Raw genomic sequence first — 23,684 nt, 5'->3', positions numbered from 1 at the left:
TCTGGGAGCAATCAGTTGACCAATCATTTGCTGAAAAATAGTTACATATTCTAAAACATATTTCAATTTTTTATGGACAAACCTGATTATTCTGAATGATAGTTCTTAGCCTATAAAAACAGTGACTTATAACAAATAAGTGTCTTAAACACAACAGGGCTTGGGACAATGACTACAAATCTCACACTACTGGAATTATGGAATGAAAATAAGGAAGGACAGAAAGAGCTGGATCCAAATATAGCATTAAGAAATGAGTTTTTAATGTTATCTGATTGAGAAACTATTGTCCAAAATGAAATCAGGATCCCAATTTATCCCAGAAAAACTTAAGTGTGGGCACAGGGCTCATTCATCCAAGAATCATTGCCAAATATTAAAAGAAGAAAAATATTATTCATTATTTTAATATTTTTAAAACAATGGAGTGGAATATTCCAGTACAGATCTAAATGCATCAAGTACTGAAATTGCCTGCAAAGGGTTAATGTGTTCCTTTTACACAATAACTGATATGACAGTGAGTTTTGAAAGTGACTGCAAAATCTTTTCAAGAAGGAATTCAACTTGGGTTTTCCAGGTCCCAGGTTCTAGATCTACATATGTCTAAAAGGCAATTGTTACATATATATAATTTTCCTAAACATTAATATTAAACTGAGAAGTAACAAATACTGAATATCCATTTTTCTTACCACATTGATTGATCAAGGTTCATGTCTGGGTATATTTTGCCCACAATATCTCATATATCTTCTTATGCTAACAAGAGAAACTAATCAACTTGACATGCACCTTTGACCATAATGGTTAACAATTTATCAAAGTGAGATCCCTGGCTTGCTTATGTTTGAGGGAGATCCTGATTTGAAAAGAATAATAAGAAAATCATGGATAAAGAAATCTTAAATTCTTCTGTTGCTTATACTACTAGGAGAAACCAATTAAAAACAATTGAAAGGTGAACACTAGTACATTTGCTTGTTAATGATTAGACCAGGATTCTGAAGAAATTTATGAAGCTTTCCAAAATGGACTTTTGACTATGCCTGAAAAAAATGGATGTATTATCTTTTAAGGATCCATAGATATCTTGCAAAGAGAGAAAATGCTAAGATGTTTGTTTATGCAGTGTGTTACACATATTTCTTATTTTACTGTGGAGACATTATAAGTAAGTAAAAAATTTCCCAGTAAAGATCTTAGAACCATTGCAAATGCCTTCAAATTTCTATCAAATATATTGATATCTAGATTTGTGGTCAGCAGAAATCACAAAACTGATCTCCAGGTTTGTTTGGTTTTTTTATTCATCAGAATGCAGTACTACTGAAAACAGACACATAGGAAGAAGCATTTCTGAACATTGTTTTTATTTTAATTTCTCCCATTGCTTGGTAGTTGAGTACATGGCACATGATTTGAATGTGTGGGAAGTATAAAGAGAATATTAAATGAGAGAGAAGGGTGGGGAGAGACTGAAAGAAGATATCTCTCATTGCAAGATATCTATGGATCCTTAAAAGATAATAGAAGGGGGAGTTATCTATACCACACTGTCATCATTATATAGACCGGGCACAATCTCTCATCATACTTGGCTGTCAGGGCATACTTGGCTGTCAGATTCCTAACTCTTGGCCTAAGTTTTTACTGCAGATTTTTTACTGTCTGTGCAATTTGTAAGGCATATTTTATTTCACTAAACTATGATTCATTTCCATGTTGACAATAGCAATAGCACTTAGACTTATATACCATTTTACAGTGCTTTACAGCCTTCTCTAAGTGGTTTACAGAGCCAGCATATTGCCCCCAACAATCTGGCTCCTCATTTTGCCCACCTTGGAAGGATGGAAGGCTGAATCAACCTTGAGTCTGGTGAGATTTGAACAGCCAAATTGCAGGCAACCTGCAGTCAGCAGAAGTAGCCTACAGTACTGCACTCTAACCACTGTGCTACCACAGCTATTTGAAACACTAATCTCAAATAATTCAAAACACTTATTATAAGATGAGTTAATATGGAAAACATCACTGAGCCCTGTTCATAAGCCATCACAGTTCCATCTCCTGATCCCACACATTATGTTAACATAATTAAATGAAACTTTATTGTTTGTGATGGGCTGGCACAAGAAGAATAACGTAAACATTTCCTTCAATTTGCTTTACATTTGTTCAGTTATCCCTGACATGAACAATAACTCATAGCATATGAGATGTCAAATATTATTTCATTGACTCCATTTTAGAAAATGCAAGTGGAATGAGCCAAAGTCTCATCTTGTTTTGCACGTTCTTTGCTGTCTCTTTTTGATGAGCTGTAATTAAGCACTGCAATTAAGATGATCAGGCAAGAATAAGCTGTTATATCATGTGTGAAAAGAACCTCTATAGGGATGTATCCAATTATACATTAACTATATTAGTCATATAACTATCTTAAAGAATGAAGTGGTTCTTCTGAATTTATAGTCTGTGCACTATTAGACAGTGTTTCAGTTCTCTGATTTACAGTTGGCAATATAGGCCATAATAGGGACAGATTAGACTATATCGAAATTTCTATTCAAAGTTTGTCAATTAGAATTAAGGCATTTATTTTTATCTTATTTTATTGTCACTGTATAAACATGAAGTTTCAGCTTTGTATATGTGAAATATGACTTACATCCATTTGTAGGTTTGCTGAGAAGATGAAAAAATGATATTTTAATCACATATTTTTTTTAGTTCAAGATGTCCTTGTGTGTTTTGGGGATCATATATTAGTCCTCAAGTACATCATATATTAGATTGGGCTACATTACAGAATATCTAGGGCTAAAACAATGAAGAGGATGGAGCCAGTAAAATAATAAACATGATATAACTTTATTTGACATGTAAACTAAATTAAAATACATCCAACCAACAAAGTTGAGTTTTGACTCCTCTCAAGTTAAAAATCATATTGAGAGAGCAAGAAAACTGAAATCCAATGCTTCTTAGATGATAAGCTAGTTTGAGTAAAAACAGCTCAGGTTTTGACGATTTAATTAAAATGTTGCAGTGATTTAAGTTGTTAGAATAGGGAAGAAGTAAATTCTTTGATCTGAAAAAAATACTTTATCTGGATTATTGTATTTAGAAATAATTGGTCTACCACAATGGCTTCTTTTGAAAAATACTTCATTATCAAGACCTTTCAGAACATGATGGAACTATATAGTCATGTGAACAAGAACCAACCTACTGTACATATTCAAGATAGAGTATTTTTGTACAACATCTAAACAAGGTGGCATTTCAAATTAACTGATTAATAATTTGCACAGAGAATATACATAGCATCCTGAAAGAATAGCAATGTTTCCTGCTGTTATGTCCTATTCTATTGTTTGTTAGATTTATATTCCACTTTTCCTCAAAAGACGGGATCTAATTTATGCACACAACAGAAACTTTATTTACCCAAAATTGCCCAATATGTTTCAATTACTAAGAATAGACATGAACCTCAGGCTTCAGTTTTGTACCTGCAGATTTAAAATGAATCCATATGAACTTATTTCCATGTCTCTGTTCATCTGTGTGCAAATTTATTTTTCTTTTTTAATTCGGTATGATAATTTGTCAGATAAAAATTAGCATATTTTAATAATGTGAAAAATTATCTAAGGATCTTTGGAAATTAATCCTGTTATTCTCACCAGAAGCTATTACATTATAATGAAGCTTAGTTTTTCCCCCTCTCTTACTACACCGTCAGCTAGCTAATAGCAACATTTCATTTCCATGTAGGAATAACTAACCGCTTTTATTTTCCTCATTTCTTCTATGTGAGCACTTTATTTATTTATTTTATTTATTTATTTTGTCAAGCAATTATAAGATAACAGGTATAAGTATAAACATAGTTATGGATCCATGAAATGGATCCATATAAGAAAAATAAAAAAGAAACAATAGGACAGGGAAAAAGAAGTTTTAAAGAAACTTCATTTACCTAAAGTAAGACATATGTAATTATGGAGAGCCCAACTTCCCTAAAATTCAACTGATGGTGGTTTCAGTACGTTACAGAGTGATCATGCATAACATTATCTGCTATTCCGTAACTGATATCCATCTTCCATAGGCTATTTCTAAATATTGGAGGCTGTTTCCCTCCAATATTTATATTCAACTATCAAAGTTTTCAGCTAACACTGGAAAAGAAACTGCCTATAGGTCATCAACATGGAGAATAATGTTTTACACCATAAATATAAATGCTGACAAGTTATGGTCCTATTTAAGATAAACAAGAATCTTCAGAAGCATTCAATTAATAGCAATTCCTGCTCTTTCAAACCAAGAACAAGTCAGGTTCTTAAAATACAGTTAAATGTAATAGATAGTTCTGAAAAAGTATCAGTTTGAACAAAATAGGAAGCTATCATTTATTTTAAAACTTCTTGATTACGGACTTCCGGTTTGAGCTTCTTCAGCAACAGATCAAAACCTCGTCTCTGCGAGGCTTCGATCCGTGCTCACCGCTGGAGCACCCCAAGCCGGCTGGTTTCGGGGCTAAGCCACCCCATAGAGGTGGTGAAGAGGGGGGAGACTGCCAGCAAGGTTGAGGAGAGCTGCATCTCTCCTACCCAGCTGGACATTACTCCCTTTCCCGAAGGCGGTTGCAGTGGTGGTCAGAAATGGCCACCACAAAGAAGAACTCAACTAGAAAAGAATGTGCAGGAGGAAGATAAGAAGAGAAAGTTTTGGTTGGCCGGGTCAAACAGCAAAAGCAACAAATAAGGTACCCTGGAATTGAAACTGTTAAAAAACAATAACATTGTCCCCTAAAAAGATTTTTAAGCTGTGAAGGAGAGAGAAAAGGGAAAAGATTTGGTTTTGTCCTTTTCCTATACTGACAGCTAAGAGACTTAAGCAAGAAATTGGAAAAAAATCCACTTTGACATCAATAGGCATTTAATGCTGAAAATAAAAAGTCAAAGGGATAATAAAGATTTCTGGATAATTAAAAGCTTTTGAAAACAGGAAAGGAGAGAGGAAGAATAAAAGGGCAGGATCTGGAAGGGAGGAGACTGCCTGGAATTAAAAAAAAACTTACAGCAAAATCTCAACAAGACTTCCAAAAGATACATTCTAACTGAAATATTGCAACAAAAACCCCAGGAAGAGAAAGTCGAAAAAGAAATAAGAAGATATAACTTGGGACTATCTGGATTACTTGATGATTTCTGGATTCTTGGTTATTGTTTTTAATGACTAAAATCAATCGGGTGGTTGTTTAAAACTTTTTAAAATGGCTCCACTTTTAGAAGAACTGAAAATGGAACTTAAAAAGTACAAAGAAGATACACAAGAAGGGAGAGGTTCTTTTGGCTTCGTAATTCAGTTTTTAGAAATGGAGATTTGGAATTATGAGAAACAACAAGAAATGCCTGCAGAACAAGAGGATTGCGACAAAGAAGAAGCCATCTTTAATGAACAAGTAATCTGAGATGGGGGGAAAAAAGGAAAGAGGAGAAAGAGAATGGAAAGTTTAAGATTGGGAAAAACAACTCCAAAAAAAATAGAGTGAAAAATAAGTATAAAATCAGAAAGCAACAGAAGAGGGAAATGCAGAAGAGAGAATTAGAACTAGAGAGACAAGGGGATAAAAAGGGGAGGGAGAAGATGAGAGGGAAGAAAGAAAGGAAAAGAAGTTATAAAGGACAGAAGCAAAATATAGAGAAACAGGGTCTATTTAGAGATAATGGGTGAAAACTTAATGGAAAAGGGGATTCTGCAAAGGTACATAAGATAGTATGGTTATATTAGAAGCAGAAATAATTTTAGAAAATATGAAACAATGTATGATTAAAATGTCTGATAAAATAGCTATCGTAATTCAGTGGAATGTTTGTCAATAAATAAATGTAACAAAAGGTATATTTAATGATTTATAAAACATATGTGAAGAGAAATAAGGGAAAAATTAATGTTTTTAAGGAAATATGATATTTAATTGAAAAGAAGTGTTAAAGATGTTATGGTTTTAATGATTATTAATGATAGAACTGAACTGGAATGGAATGAGGGTTTATAATTGCATATACTTACAATCTTTCTTTTTTTTTAAAGAATATAGTGTGTATTATAAGAATGTGGTAAGCAGAATTCGATTGGAAGTTATGTATTATATTGAAGGTCATAAACTTAAGGTATATATTGAAGTTTAAATAAGAGTTGAATGGATGCAATTAAAAGATATAAAGGTGTCCTACTCCAATTAGTAACTACAGGAGAAAATTTGTTTAATGAGAAAAGATAATATGAAATTGAAACAGAACAGACAAAAGTATAAATATAATGATTTGAATTGAGATGAGATAATCAAAATAAAATTGAGAAAATTAAAAGAGGGGAAAAACTATATAGAAAATGTAAAATAGTATAAGATATGGAATAGAATACAAAAACGAGCATCAAATTGAGTTTTGTGTCTGTATAAAGAAGTTCAACCCGGGACCATGCTATTTTCAAAAAAGATGTTTTACTTGTATTTTGGTGTGTGAAAACCCAAATAAAACTTTATAAAAAAAAAACTTCCTGATGTACTGTATATTTTTCCATTGGAACCAGGCACAACAAAAGTATTACTTGTACAGCCAAAGACTGTATAATATCAACAGTTACTGAATCAGATATAATTATCTGAATTAGCACAAAGTTGCTTTAGAAGAAGAAATTGTTTTTAGGTATTTAAAAAAAGGTAGAGTCAGAGTTCCGGCAGTTACTCCAATTAAGTCATGAGCTGTTAGGTAAAGTTCTACATTAGATAAAATTAGAAAACATATTTCAGCAAACACATGCATACCTGTGTCTCTAAATAAAGACATCATTTAATTTCCTCTTGAACAACTGTTCTAAATTAATTTTAGATTTTGCATTGCCACTGACTATTTGATTTTATTAGTTAATAAACTGGTATTTTCAGAAGGCCTTTCTAGTCAATTTATCTCATGCTATTCAATTTCTGATTGAAAATATAAAGCACTCTTCTATATTACAGATTCTCTGAGTCTCCAAGATAATGTTATTTATGCCCCAGTAGTAGAAATATTAGAAATATTCTGGAGTCATCAAGAATTTTACAAGGTTTTACTCTTGGAGTAGCCCCAAAAGCAGGCCAATAGGTTTTGCTTGTTTGGCATTGAACGCAGACTGATATTTGGGAGGAAAAAAATCAGAATAAAATGAGGAATGGAATGCAGTGGAAGTAATACAGCTGTCTGAAATCAATGAGGGGTAATCTACAGTGTAACTTTTGGTTATAAATTCAGGTTCTTTTATTTATGTCCAGTCATCCTACATCTTTTTGGCAGACAGAAAATATAATGGCACATTTACTAAATCAATGAGTGTCTGAATAAACTAGACCTACAACAGAATAGAACTTTTAATCTCTCTTTCCTGCCATCTACTATTCGTCCTGATTTCTGCATGCCAGACCTGGCACTTCTGCTTCATGTCTTAGATTTAGAGGAGTTCCCTCCCCCCCAGAAAGTCCTTATTCCTGCAAACCCAATGGCCATAATAGTCAATGAAAATGTGGAACAGTGATCACTTTGTCTTTTATGAAAAATAATTAAAGCATTTAAGATCATTTTATTACTATCTAGTAATACTCTGAAGTTTTGAAGCCCAGTTATATATAGCCTTAATAATGATAATAGTAAAATAATGATAGTACTGTACTATGAGGCTGCTATATTTTACATATTACTTGGAATTTATGTAGGAGCTGTAAATGTAATTTTAAACATTCTGGCCCATTAACTAGCATAACCCCTAAAGGGAGGGGAAAAAATATCATCTTGTAGTTTGCCTTACACCAGAAGTGTCAAACTCACAGGCCATGCACAGTTTAGCGAAGGGGGAAAAAGTCATGAAAAGTCAAGTGACAATGCCATGACGCTGTGAGTTTGATACTCCTGCCTTACATAAATATTCATTTTTTTCACCAGTTTATAGTTCTTGTTATAGAACAGTTGTTGATTTTATATCAAAATTTTTATCTTTATTTCCAGTCACTTTAATATAGTACTATGATACATAGTTTTGGTCATGATAATTTTCATCATATTGAAAGGGGAGCTGCTGAGCACTTCCCTTCTCATCATTTGGAATCATAAACATATTTTATTACAAGATTTTATTTGCAAACAAGTGTAGTGTGACTATAATTTTGAACTAGCATTAGCATTTGAAAAATAAGGCCTCTCAATGAAAGGAGAAAGAATGCAAGCAATATGCCAGGCTGCATTTTTAAAATATTATTTAGTGGCATTCCAATAATTGGAAAAGGTTTTGCTTTAAGGCATTGTTCATCAACCACCAGCCCTTCAGATGCATTGAGACTACAATACTAAGAATGTCAAAGCAGGAAGAGAGTTTGGAGTTTATGAATACAAGAATTTCTTTGTTGGCTGTGATTAAAGATGAGTTGGAGCAACCTACAAGATTGTGAGAAAGAAGTTGGGGGAAACATTTTATTTCTAATCCAGGACAGATAACTGACAATGATTTTATTAAGTCATAAATTAATTATTAGGCTCTTTAGTTTCATAGTTTATACTTGGATTATTTTAATCTAGAGCTTTCCATTGCATTTACATTGAAATGAATAATTAAATTTTAACTCCAGATTACAGTATGAAATGAGAATGATTCTAGCATAATAAAATCATAATAGAATAATAATTATATAATTAAACCATAATTAATTTTCCCTGCAATAGATATAAACCATGGGTGTCAAAATCACCATGTTGCCTTGCTGTCATGTGATGTTTCCCGACCTTTTTCCCATTCAAGAAACTGGGGTGGGTTTGGTCTGCATGTGATGTATCTGGCCACCAATTTGACGGTCCTGGTCTAAACTGTAGATAAATTAACCACAACACATGCACATACCACCAATTGACCTCTCCTATACTAAATCATAATTTGTTTAAATGTTTTTTTTAATTTACTGCAGTTGATTTATTGTAGCATCTTTAAGTAGCATTGGTGAAAATAAAATTATTTTGAGAACCTTCTGTAGATAACCAATGCAACCTAGAAATAAGGAAAAATTTCCTGACAACAAGAACAAGTAATGGAATGGCTTGCCTCCAGAAATTGTGGGTTTCCATTACTGAAGGTTTTTAAGAAGAGATTGAACAGCCATTTGTCCAGAAGGACATAGGGTTTCCTACTTGAGCAAAGGGTTGGACTGGAAGACCTCCAAGGTCTCTTCCAACTCCATTATTCTATATTCTGTGTAATGTTGTATTTCGGCTCATGATTTCATTTTGTGAAGGGCTATGAACTGTTTCTGTTTCAACAGGTACTTTGCAGTAACAGCTTGCTAGAATCAACAGACTATTGGCTCCAAAATCAGAAGACACCATGTCAAATTGGCATCATGGAGGACAAGATGGACAAGAATTGCACCTCTGTAAGGCTGTTTGTTTTTCCCTGTTAGGAGAGGGATAAAATGGGATTCATGGGGGGAAACTATGCCAAAGAAGATAGGACAAACAATTGATATAATTTCATTTAATATTTTAATTTATGTTCATGGAACTGAGGCGTGGGTTCTATTGGGATAGGAACAGGACAATAAAGAATTAGAAATATAGAGCTAACCAAAATTACCAAGAAAAGGTCTTTTAGTTGATACTATGAAGATATGCATAACAGGTGTAACCAAGAGGCATATTTAATGTTAGATGGAACTGCTTGTCAAGAGAAACAAAGAGAGCCCTTAAAATACAAAGCATCGAAACAAAAAGAGATCAGATGGGAAGAGGATTGTTGGTTTTGGAGATTGCTAAGCAAATTTATAAATGCTTTTTGCAGTCTATTTTAATTAAGGAATAGAGTATGAATCTTAACTGAAATATTACATTTATTAATTCTGTTCTTACAATAATTCTGAATCGCAGAATTCCCATAGTTTGTAGCCATTCTTGTCAAGATTTAGGCCTTTTAAAAATGTAGCTTTGCATCTTTTGGCTATATCCTTTCCTTCTGTTTAAAACCTAAGTTATTATTAGTAAAGGTATATTTTTAGTGTTAATCTGCTGCTTAGTGCTCAATTTTGAAAATACCTTAATTACATTTCACCAAGGGAAAAGAAAAGTTAGCTTCAGGAGGTTAGTGCTATAGCAATAAGAAAGCCATGGCTATTTCTTAAGGATAGTTTCTCAGGAATTCATGTTTTACAAACAGAAGGCTAATGCTTTGCTTTAAATGATTAGATTCATATGGTCCTAATGATAGTTAATAGTAAGGATTACTTCCAAGATAAATGTTCCCTGCTTCAGCTTTGCACATGTCCATTGCTGCCATTTGATCACAGTATTGGTCCATCTACTTTATGCCTGTCTGTTAATTATTTGCTGCTTAAAAGGGGAAGCCAGGATAATTAACTTATTTATGTAAAACTTCCCTGTTTGATTTTTCCAACCTTATGCTATAGTACATAGCATAAATTATGGAATGAGCATATAATTTGCTTACTTTTTTATTCTTGATATTTTTCTTCTGGGAGCTCAAGATAATACACTAGGGTTTCCTTCTTTGTTTTGCTATCAAAACAACCCTGTGTGCAAATTTTGAGGTGAAAAATGATAATTGGTCTAAACTGATCCTGTTCATAGTCAACTGTCTTTTTATTTTATATATATTGTACACCATTAAAAATAAAATCCAAGTTTATTTATGCAAGAAATATAGATTGTTCTTTCACCGCAATCACTTTGCAACTGAAAGTCTATCTATTTGCTCTCTTTCTCTATCTTGCTCATTTTTGAGTATGGTTCCTGCTTATAGATAAATCATTACTCAGTTTTTAAAAAATATGAAGTCAAAAAGAGTTGACTTCTGCTGTCCATATGTATGGTGTCATTTTGCTTGTTAAAGAACATGCCTTTGGAGCAGCTAAAACAGCATATTTAGAAGGAGGTCATCAGATACTACTAATAGTATCTTACATAGACTATTCTGAATAAGTTCACTGAATCTATATAATGGATTTTTTTTCCCTACGGTAGAAACTTTAAAATTCTACCTGATGTATCAATCTATCCTCAGAAAATATTTTGACACTTAAAAAAAATCACCATAGTAATAAAAAATCTCAAACCCATATAAGTATCACTAAAAATGAAAATAATTTATTTTAGTAGTTGTCCAGTTTTGGGTGATACTATAATAACTGGGTATTAAGTAAAGCTATAACTAGGGGTATCCAGCAGGCCATTTGATTGCTGGGTGCTTCAGTGGGGATCTATAGGCATTATTTTTACAATCAACATGATATCTCTGTGATCTTTTTGAAATGGAGTCCCAGGGAGAGTTTAATATACTATTTCTTGTGCAATGTTATGATTTGGTGCTACCTTGGGTCAAAAATCTCAGTGTGACCAGAATGATTTCAGGTATAAACAAAAAGTGCCCTGATAATTCTTAACATATGGTACCAAAGAAAGCAGATGGCAAGCATGACATAAATATTTATTGGCATATTTTTGTTAAGGATTTATCAGAAGTGACAATTAATTACATCAGAACCAAGAAGTAGTCAGTTTTCATTACAACAAAAGACTCGTAATTATTTCTAAGTGCTATGAAATATGCAAAAAAAAGTTCTGGATGACAGTGCCAAATATTTATATGGATCACAACTTCTAATATAATTGTAAATGTATTGGGACATTGTTGAGATAGAAGGTAAAGTTAAGGTGAAAGCTAAATTTAATCTGCTTTGATTTATATTTAATTTAAAATAATTTAAATCAATGCAATTAATATTAGAATTTCCTGTCTATTCAATGATTCCCCTTTTTGTGACATCTTAATTTGCAATTTTGTGCCATATATTCTGGCTATTATACCCAGTATTTTTGAAAGCCATTATGTACCAACCAATTCATTATGATATGTTCAGCAAGCCATGACTCAAATAATTTTGGGGTTGGGTGAAGCAGAAAACTGAAGCCTTATGAAGCAGTTCTGCTTAGCAGAACTACTTTCACTTCTCTTGAAGGAGTAATACAATTTGTGGCAACATTTTGACTTGGAAAAGGCATCAGTCTTGATACTTATAATTGACTCATTGAAGCACGTAATTCCATCATGGTCTGGATACTTTGCTTCAGTTGAAGTCCTTTACCACAGCTTGCCCATGTCGAGCCTTTGGAATACCAATTGAACATAAGGTACAATCCATTGAAAGGCACCTCAATTAAGACTTCAGCTGAAGAGAAGTAACACGTCAAGGCCTGAAGAGAAGAGATGCTTCTCTTCATAGAATGACATAGGTATTAGAATAGGCAAGTTTTGGGAAACTGAATGAGCATGATGATTTCAGAATCTTGTTCATGGCAACTCTCAAACAGGCATAGAAATGTTTTATTAGTTGACACAATACTGGAAAAAGAAGAACTACTTAAAATGACTATTTCTCTGCTTTTTGCTGAACAATAGGTTATTTCGTGGTGTATTTTTTGTCAACTAGCAATTGAAAAGTCAAGTGTTTGAAAGAAAAAGTTATTTTGCTGCAGGTGGAAATGTTTTTATTTTTCTAGGTTGTGCATTTTAATGAGCCTAACCAAAAGGGAAAAATATAACAATCCAGAAATAGAGGCGAGGGAGAATTCCTTCATTTAGGCTGCTTATGTTATTTTCTAAATAACATTGAAAATCAGCTTTTTTAAAAAAAAAGACACCCTCTTGAATTGAATGAATAAGACCTATAAAATTCATTGTTAGGGTTTTTTCTGTGTTTTATACCTCACTTTAGATTGTTTTTCCCCCTAATGTTTTTTTGCCTTCTTGAATCTAAATCTGGATTAATTATGAAAAATAACTGAAGTACAGTTGTTAATTGCCCTCAAGCATAGAGGATTTTGATTTTAAAACTTTACCAAGTTCTTTACTCCAAGGGTAAGTAATCTTTATAACTCTGAAGGCTATTAGTAGTCCTCAATGGTGGATCAGAGCCACATGTGTATTTGTGTGTGTGTGTGTGTGTGTGTCCCTATACAATTAAATACTTGATAAACAAATTCCACAGTACATATCCACAGTTCCTGATTAAAAAGTCAAATTCCACAGCTTTGGTACATAATTCAAAATTATAGTAACAGTGTTAACATTTAAAGATTTTTCCATAAATTTGCTAATATACTATTTTTTACTAATTGGAAAAGTGATATTATTTCAGACATCAGAGAATGGTTGTCAGAAATGTCTATCTTTTCTGGAAGAAGCAAAACTATCTATCAAAGGTTGTGGCAGCAATATGTGTTATCATGGCAGAGATTCTTACAATAATTTCATGCATTGTTTATATTATAGTAGTGAATTCATTGGTAAACCAGTGACTGTTGATAAGTATAAAATATAAGATTTTATTCCAGTTCCTTCTTATATTTAAGAATATTTTTATTCTTGCATTTTTAGTTTGCACTTTTACTGTAAAGGTTTGTTTTAAGTTTAAAGATGGATTTTTTTGAAAATAATAAAATATTTAGTAACAATAATTTTAAAAGATATTTTCATTTTCTTTCCTAATCTGCACTGCAGAAATTCAGATCACTATAAAATAGCACCAAAGAGATAGAAAAATTCTTTATTTTTCTGTCACAGCATGATCATGTGGATTTTTACAGCACAGATTTGGTAGGTCAACTTTTAAATAAAAATAAATAAATAGAGAGCTGGCATGCTGCCAAGCAAGACACCAGCTTTAGCATAGTTATTTACGGAAATGCCTTGGGGCCCCTTAGAGGTCCCATTAATACAAGAGAGAGTATCTAGAGTGCCTCACGTCAAATGAGTAGTTTGTGATTGGCCATGCCGTTAAGCAGTCATTCTGTTAATAATAAATTCTCCCATGGCAGCTTTCTTTTAAGTGCATCCACCAGATGTTCTAAACATTCTTAATTGCTCCTGGCCTAAATACATGAAGATGGCCAGTGTTTCTGAAATTTCATATAACAGTAATCATTTTTTATTTCTTAAAGTGCCAGATTTCTCTCTTCCTTCTTTTTGTAACTACTTATTAAGTGAATTAATTTTCAACAAAACTATGTGCTATTTTTAAAATCTTGCTAACCAAGGTTCATCCAAGTTAAGATTGTGACAGGTGTCTACCTTGCCTCAAATTCAAATACTGATGAACAATGCCTCTGGTGATTCAGCTATTTTGTGTTAAGGAATCTCAATGGAGTTTGTCTCAAGGTTTGGGCAAACGTTTCATAGCAGCTCTGTGGAATCAGAGGAATAAGAGATATAATGATGACATAATGCATCCCCAACATATAGCTGAGAAGATGGGCTGATGACATTCTTACCATGTTATTTAGATTGGAAAGTGAATAAGAATAAGGGAGTTCCAAATTGAGTATTTCAACTTATTGAGAAGGGCATCTGGTTCAGCTCAATCCAGTTGTCCAAACTCTACCCCAAAGTAAGGGATTGCTTTTACCTGTTGTGAGTATCCAAAATTATTTAGATGAGATAGGTGGCCATATACTGTATATTGAAATAATAATAATCACTACTATTTGTCATTACACTGATTCCTCTGTCAACCATACTGAATGTGTTAACCCATGACTATAAAAATATCAAAAACATCTGCCAGGTTATCCCACTTTCTTTATATTTATGATCTGATGTTCTGTGGGGAAAAAAATATGAGATAGAATCACTGCTCTACACTGTCTGTATATACAGCCAGGATACTACAGGGGAGTTTGGACTGAACAAATGTGCCATTTTCATCATTGACTGAGGAAAAATAGTGAAAACTGAAGGAATCAAACTGCACTATGGAAACAACATCAAGAATCTGAATGAAAATTATCACTAAATACCTGGGCATCCTTCAAACTGATAACATCAAGCACGCTGAAGTCAAGAAGAAAGTTAGAAGTGAATACATCATAAGAATGAAGAAGATCTTAAAGTCTAAACTCAATAGTGCAAATAAAATCAAGGCAAATAACACCTGAGCAATTCCAGTGAATATATATATGCAGCTGGAATAATGGATTGGAGTCAAGTAGAGTAATAGGATAGGAAAATAATGAAAATGAACCATGCCCTTCATTCATGCAGGTATATTGATAGATTGTACTTTCCAAGGAAAATAGTTGACCATGAAATGTTGCAAGTACACCAGGCAGTTGAACAGAAAAAAGGGACACAGGAAGAATATCTGGGATGATGAGTAAGATGATGATGAGTAAGATTCCTATACCAGGAAAGCTTACCAAGTACTGGAGAAATCAGACTGGCTTACAAGAAAGACCAAATGAAGAATAGAAAAGAGACAGGCAAGGCAAAGTATTACATGTTTGGTTTAAAAGAAAAGCATGCAAAGCAGATAACAACAAGGCCTGGCAAGGCTAAGAAAAAGAAACTTGAATAAAGAAGAGACAGAGGGACTAATGTTGGCTGCAGAGGACCAAGTCTTAAGGTGCATATAAAGCCAGAATTGAGAAGACAGCAAGATATAGCAATTCTGCCTCTGAAAAGAAGTTGAAGAAACAGTGGACCATACAGTTGATTGCTGCAAGAAGATTGCACAGACATGTCATGACAAAGTAGTAAGAATGGTACACTGGAGTATCTTGAAGAACCACCATTTGCTTGCAAGCAAGAATTGGTGGACCACAAAATAGCCAAAGTCATCAGAGGCCCTTCAAATTAACTAGAATTCAGTCTCTAGCACCTCCAGCTAGCAGGCTTAGTCTAACACCTGTGAAGAATTGAGGACAGCTTACCTAGACCTTCACTAGATTGTTCAACAAATAATAGGCATCAATTTTCAATGAAAGAATTATTACTGCTGTCTTACAGTTGGAATATTATAGCAGTGTTTCACAGTAGCTGAAGAACCACAGAAAAGTGTTCTGATTTAGCAATTACTTCAGTCTAACATTTTTGACATTCTACATTTTTTTAAATGTAGGTCTTGAGAAAGGAATACTGTGAAAACAAGACCATATCAAACAAAACAGTCTTCAGAAAACTAACTATTGTAACCATAGTCTAGTAGAAAAATAAATTTGTATAGCCATATCAAATATTGTGTAAAATATTTACATATGGTATTCATACAAGGCAATAATATTTCATACCTTGTTTTGCACATAGTTGTTCCTATAAATAAATTCAGGTCTACTGTTTGCAAAACAGTTTTCTCTTGCCTGATGCTGTATAAAATTATTCTACACTGCTGATGTATGAGGGAGGTCTCTTTTCAGTCTCTTACATGTCCAGGTAAGAAAGACAAAAACTGCCTTAGAAACTTAGAGGAGCATTGACAGTACTGAGTTAATGGGATATTTGTGAAAGGCACTTTTTCATAACTAGAAAAAAATTCTAGCTCTCCCCCTCCTTCACAGAGTTATGACCCATACCTCAAAGTAGATATTAATATAAATAAACAATAGTAATAAATGTCAAATTCATGCTAAGTGTACATTAATGTCAATACATAGACTAATAAAAAGTATGTATTAATGTTCAGCTAAACCTCTCTTTCCCAGAATTATACAGTGGCATTTAGGATTTCAAGAGCGTATATTTAAATTGTCACATTAATTGAATCAATGACTCCAGTTGAAGTGACAAGTGCTGATGATTCAGAAGTCACATAAGATGGCCACAGAAGTCTCAAAGAAAATGATGCTATTTTTACAGATTTTTAATATCATATGTGTTAAAAATAGGCAGGAAGTGACAAAATAAGAATTATTGTCACAACAGTGTCTACTTTAACTAACAAGGGCAAATAATTCTACAGGTAGATGCTGTGAGGATAGGTATTTTGGTGGTTTTTTTTTTACTTTTTTGTCTTCTTTAGTTTAATGGCATAACCCATAAATATTTGTTCTTCTATGTTCCAGGATACTAAATTGCAGGGATGAGAGTATCAGGATTGGGACTGTATGATTTTAGAGTGCAAATAGAATACATTTTTTTAAATTCCCATGGACAGGAATAAAAAAAATCTATCAACTTGTAAAACATTCCTATGCCTGTTTTCGAGTTGCCATAAATGTGTGTGTGTGTGTGTGTGTGTGTGTGTGTGTGTGTGTGTGTATGTGTGTGTGTGAATATGAAGGAGCAGTACGGCAGTGTAAAACCAGAAGTACATTCTATGCTTATCTAGGCTACCAGATCTTCTGCCCCCAAATCCTTCATTGGAGAATGTGAATGATGACACCCAGCCTGTGAACATGCTTCATTGGAGAATCTGATTTATGAAACAACCAGAGGAGGGGGGAGAAAACATGTTGCTCCTAATAAATCTTTTGGATTCTTTTGAAGCTTGGCTCAAGGCTAATGATTTAATTAGGGCAATCCTAATTAAACTCTGACAAAAACTATAGAAACAACCTTCAAAATGAAAATACTTCAAAGAGGAAAATTCTCATCCAACCCTCAATTTATTGTTCTCGTTTACAAGATACAAGAGTTTTGTGTTGATTTGATGTAATGGTCTTCCATTTGGAGTCCAAAGCAGTGTAGAAAGTTAGCATCCTCCCCTCTCCTAGAAGAATGAAATATTCTAGGAAATATTAAAAAGGCAGAACATTATATTTCCCTGGATGAAGAAAAGGAGAAACATGCCTTAAAGACAAAGCAGCTTCCTGCAGCTCCCTGCCCCACTTCAGCTCCAGGGTGATGGGATTAAGACATGGCCCTCAGGAAATGATAGGATTACCCATCTCACCACATGACACCTGGGAAGATTGCATTAGCCAGCACTCAGGTGAAGCCATGTGGTCCAGACAAAGCCTACAAAGTTAGCTAAGACCCCACCCCTGGGAGTCTGACAGCCAATGGGATACATTTCTTACACAGCAACAGGAAGCACTAAGGTGGGGCCCAACAGAGGGTGTAAAACCAAGGGATTCTCAGCATCTCTTCCCCTTTTCACCCAGGAGCTCCAAGGCATGTGGTCTTGTCCACCATTAAACCTTCTTTCCAAGCAACTTCCATGAATCCAGTGTCTTTTTCCCCACTTGGAACTGAACCCAGAAGAACATTTCTTCCAACAGCAGTATGATCCTTTAGATATATTTTTCTGATGCATCGCATGCATAATGATTTCATTCTGTAGGCTTCTGTTCTTGAACAGTCCTCATTATTTAGAAGTTTAAAAAAAAATTTAGTTGCCTAAAAAAAGGAGATGAAACATAAAAAGACATAATATATTTTAAAATATTTAAAGAAAAATTGTATTGACAAAGTACTGAAATTAAAGTCAGTATAATAGAGAACAAAAATGAGCCAGTTTAGTAGTTGTTAAGGCATCAGTCTAGAAACTGTGAGACTGTGAGTTCTAGTCTCATCTTAGGCATGAATCTAGCTGGGTAGGAAGGAGGCAATGGCACACCCACTTCTGAAAAAATTTGCCAAGAAAACCCTAGGGATTTGTCCAGGCAGTCAGGATTCAAGACTGACTCAAAGGCAGCTTCCTCCCCACTCCCCAAAAATGGAGGGAAAAAAAGGCACACTAGATCGAGTGGTTTTGAATAAAATATTTCAGGAATGTATGTAAATGAATCTGTGATCTTAAGGACAGAAGTAAACATTTATATATTAATCTTCAATACTTCTCTGTAGAAAGGCTTGTATAAAATTAGTATGAATTATTTGAGGAGAATCATTTTGATTTATAATAATCAAAAATGAAAAGCCTGGCAGCATTTTTTCAACGTTGTTTTTTAAAAGCATAAGGCTTTGGGAGCTGCAGCTCAGTTCATCAGATTGATAGAGAAGCTTAGACTGATGTAGGGTATAATTTGGGATGAGATGGAAGACAGTGGGAAATGACAGGGGTTAAGTACATGTGAGACAGATTTTGAATATCTTACTAAATAGAAATTATACTGTGTTAAAAACATTGTGTTTATTAAGGTCTTCTGAGTTTGGTTGAATCCTTTTGATATATGTAAGTTCAACAGTTTAAATGAGTTATAGCTGGTTCTGCTACTGTGAGATCTGTAGAAGAGCCTCCAAGGAGGTTAAATGCTCTGCTATTACTTCGTCTTTATTTTGAGTTTTAATGTTAAAATTATGTCCATTTATTCTTTTGCACAAAGTCCGGCTTCTTTGTTCCATGTAGAATCCAGAGAAGCAGTGCTGGCAATGATGATATTTGTCATATTTGAAGATGAGCATGTGAAGGTGCTACTAATGTTACAAAATTATAGGGCCTGTGATGACGATGTTAAATGTGGGCAAAGAAGATATCCTGATTTGTTACAGGGTCTTGTTCCCATATCAGCATCACTGTCCTATTGTTGTTGTTTGTGAGAAATTGCTTCAAACTGGATAAGTATTTATATGCAATGTGTGCCTGCTACCCAGCACTGACAAAATGTAGTGCCATTGCCTGGTATGGCAAATAGCTTATTAGTCGCTGCTTCAGAGGCTGAAACAAAAGAAAAGCTTTGGAATTGGGGCTCTAAATACATACACACACAAACATACACATACTGCATATTACAAAGAGGGGAAATGTTTACTTTTTTTTTTTTTTTGCAAATACCAAGCCATCTGAAAGTTAATGCCCCCCTTTCATCCACCCAACCATGAATATCGGTTGGTGTGTGTGTGTGGCCATGTGTTTATTGTACAATGTTACAGTGACTCATTACTTTAAGCATTTAATTGTCACAGCTGCAAGTACCATAAAATTGTGCATAGTTAACAGCAGGATAGTGTTTTAAGTCGCAGGAAATCCAAGAGGTAAATCTTTAGAATTTTAAATAATTAAACCAGTCAATACAAATACTTACCACAATGCTCTTTTTAAAAAAGACATGATTTTGGCAATAGGTATAATTCAATTACTTGTTTAAATTGACTGATAATTCTCAAGTGAAATATCTGACAGAAAATTTTTTTGTCAAATACTATGATAATATGCCTACTGTTTGAAAATTATTATTGGTACTGTCCATTTTTTAATGTTAGATCATACAGTTATATTATGAACAGTCTAATATAGTGTTATAGTGTTATTTGTATTTTTTCATAATTTAGACTTTCATGGCTGTGCAATTCAATAGTGACTCTTATATAATATTATTACATTCACTATACTCTAATTCATAATAGAAACAGGTCAGGTATCCACAGAGGTCATTTTGATAAAATTGTTCCAAAATGGATAAATAAATGAGAAGACATGACATTTTCACTTACTGCCTTATATGTAATCATGTAAATGGGATTGGGGGGGGAGGTTCTTCTTATTTATTTAGCAAATTTATATAGCTGTCCATCTCACAAAAAGTGATTCTGGGTAATTTTCAAGCAGGATAAAAGGCCTTTCTAGCCACATCTGATATCTGGTCTTCAAACAGGAGCTGCAGTCCGGGAAGACCTGCAGATTACATATAAGTCTTGAAAGAGGAAGTGCTATGCATCCAAGCTCAAAGATGCAGTGTCCCCAGATCTGGTTGCCAAATACCCATAGCTACTCAGCCTTGATAGGATTGAGTTAGAAACAGTTCATCCCCATCCAAACAGGACAGGTTTCAGGTACTATGACAGAACCTTGACAGTTTCACTTGGATGGTCTGTAGTTGGAAGATATAATTATTATCATCAGCATTTTATTTATTTATTTATTTATTTATTTGATTTGTCAATCGCTTATTATTATCACAATAATAGGTATAAGTATAAACATTAATAAGAATACAGAAACTAGGTACGATTAAATGGGGACAATAGGACAGGGACGGGAGGCATGATGGTGCATTTATGTACGCTCCTTACAGACCTCTTAGGAATGGGGAGAGGTCAATAGTGGATAGTTTGAAGTTAAAGGAGTGGAGGTTTGAGGATGTAACTATCTTAATGATATCGAACCTCAAACTAGTAGATGACTTCAGCCAGCAGTTTCAGGTAGATGTTGAAAAGGAATGGAGAATGAGTAGAATCCTGAGGTACCTCCCATACACATACACACATTGTACCACTGCAATTCCTCATTGAATGTTCTTTCCAATAGTAGGGAATATATATCAACAAGATTGAATTGTTAGGTTCTGCTGTTTTTGGAGCATGGTTGTTTCTTTTGTGATATCAAAATCCGTTATCATGGGCACTGATGTTATTATCTAGCCTGGCAATGAAAATATCTGCCAGAAAACAACCAAATGATGTGTTCTTTATTAAACTAGACCGGAGAGTCATTATCCTTAGGGGGTGGAATGGAGTCTGAGTTCATATCTGAATTTATTGAGAAGTGGAGAGAAGAGGTTTGAAAGTTTGGCTGGAAATCTGCCAGAGAGGGCAATCTGACAAACAGAAGTTTGGTATCAATCATCAGTGACTGACATAGCCAAGTTCTGTCAAAGGGCGGTAAGGCAGCAGACTGGTGCTTTTGCTTTTCCCAGTAATTTTGACAAAACATAAATGCAATTTATTTTATATGACAGGTGTCTGCTCAGCATTTTGATGCTCCTCAGAAGAATTAGAGCTGGTCAATAGATGGGGAGAGCAGATAACTACTTTGCTGAAGATATCATTTTTTTGCATTACGATGCTTCCTACAATATTAAAAACAAGGCATAGGGTTTCATTTCAGAAATGAAAAGCTGAAGCTAAATTTGAGAAAAGTTGGCCTTTTGCCCTTACCTTTATGAATTCTGGAGCTCTATTTTGCTTCTCTCCAAAGAAATATAATATAGAACAATATTTTCATTCCCAGCCTTTAGCTGACTCCAGTGTTTGCAAACGATGTTCATCCAAATGCTAAAAGCACTCAAGGGAGCCAAGATTTTGAGCTCCTCATGACCCATTATAATACTGTGGGGAAAAAATTATTTGAAATTATTCCTCATGAAAGCATAACAATCCCTTCCATAATGCATCTTTAATTTATTTCCAATCTGACCAACAAAACTGAAATGTGAATATGATTTGATAAATAGGACATTCAAACTGGACTGGTACGGTGGAAAGCAATGTGGCATAGACCAATACGAGTATACCCAACTAGCAAATAGATTGACTACTAAGAATAGGTAGTGGTAGATTAGCATGCTAGATTCAGATTATGACAGTTGAGTAGAAAAGTTATGTCTGGAACAAAATCCTCCTAACTTTCTATTATGTATCCCACCCCATCCAAAAACTCACTTTCCTTCAGTCAAAAATAATTCTTTATCTAGAACAAACATGTTTGTAGTGGGAAAACTGTATGAGAAAAAAAAAATACAGGATTAATAGTGAAATACAGAAAAAGGTAGACTGATGTTTTATATGAATACGGCCTTCATTCAAAGAGGCATTCTTCACCCACTGTAACTATGGAACCAGTCTGTTCTAGACAGTTGAACAAAACATATTCTTTATATATCCTCCCAAACACAAGATGATAAAACTCCAAATGAACAGGACAAGTAATTTACAGGGCTACCTCTATATAACCTAGCAAGCCTAACATATGAATCTAATGCTTTATACTGATCTTGGTACCAAGAGCAGACAGTTACCATTACAATCATGAAAGAAAAATTATTAATGTGTGAAAAATCTGAGCATTCATCAGACTAGGAGAGTGGCACCCAAGAGAGTTTCTTGGGTGCCAGGGGAAAGTCATCATTTAGCTTTTACTGTTCAAAATCAAGCACCTCTATGGGAAACATTGATACTGTGTATAGTATAAAAAAATCACCCTGGAACAATGGAGAATTCCAGCTACTCAGATTAGGAAGGACAAAAAAATAAATCAATTTCTTGTGTTCCAGATTAATTTAATAAAATCCTTCTTAACAGGCTGCTTATTTTTGAAAAAAAATTGTGGCAGAAGTTGTCATTCTGCAAAAGCACTTTAGACAAATGGGTTTACTTTTTCTCTCCAAATAGGTTTATAGATTCTTTTTCCCTGGGATCTGTTAGAATCTATTCCCTGTCTTTTTTTCTTCTTTTTTTCATTTATCTTTTCTCTCTCGTTACAGGTATGTTTTGTGAATCTGGGTGCAGGCAAACCTGATTACAACAGTGAATTCATGAAACAGGCAAGTGTTCTTCTAGTACACATGCAGTAGGATTCATGTAGGAATAGATCCAACAGGTGCAGCCTTGCAGCTCATGGTATGACTTCAGTCAATCACTCTTCTGCACACAACTTATCTCACAGGATGGTTGTGGTGGAGAGAACAGTTAAGAAACTTCCTTAGGTATGTTGCTTTGAGCTTCTTAGATGAAAAATTGAACAATGAATCCGATTAATTGTGAAATTCAATGTTCAAACACTATGACTGCTTGCTTCTCACTTCTGGATTGTAGAAATGACAGCAATTAGATATGTATGTAGTCTTCACACAGAAACTCAAGTTTCTAGAAAGATTCTATCTGGGGTGGGATTCAAATTTTTTAATAACTGGTTCTGTGGGTGTGGCTTAGTTGGTGGTCATGTGACTGGAGCATGGCCAACTCAAAGTAACTCACGTCAAGGGGTCTTCTCCTTGCCTGGTCTCTCATGACACTGGGGATGCTGCAATGGTCGTAAGTATGAAAAACGGTCATAAGTCACTTTTTTCAGTGCCATTGTAACTTTGAATAGTCACTAAATGAACTGTTGTATGTCAAGGATTACTTGTACAAAAATACAA

General features: G+C 34.1%; 1 protein-coding gene across 5 annotated transcripts in view; it reads left to right on the top strand.

The window, feature by feature from the left end:
- SPHKAP (SPHK1 interactor, AKAP domain containing) overlaps positions 1–23,684 on the top strand; it is a 68,733-nt gene that overhangs the window by 22,548 nt on the left and 22,501 nt on the right. For all 5 annotated transcript variants that reach the window (XM_087933260.1, XM_087933259.1, XM_087933258.1 and 2 more), the window contains exons 3-4: positions 9,365–9,475; positions 23,028–23,087. In XM_087933260.1, coding sequence (XP_087789386.1) covers positions 9,365–9,475; positions 23,028–23,087 — 171 coding nt within the window. The remainder of the gene's footprint in view (positions 1–9,364; positions 9,476–23,027; positions 23,088–23,684) is intronic.

Source organism: Pseudonaja textilis, chromosome 4 (genome assembly GCF_049901715.1).
Source record: "Pseudonaja textilis isolate UNSWEBS1 chromosome 4, rPseTex1.2, whole genome shotgun sequence".
Classification (NCBI taxonomy): Eukaryota; Metazoa; Chordata; class Lepidosauria; order Squamata; family Elapidae; genus Pseudonaja; species Pseudonaja textilis.
The sequence above is the reverse complement of the archived record's forward strand: the minus strand, read 5'-3'. Positions and strand labels throughout refer to the sequence as shown.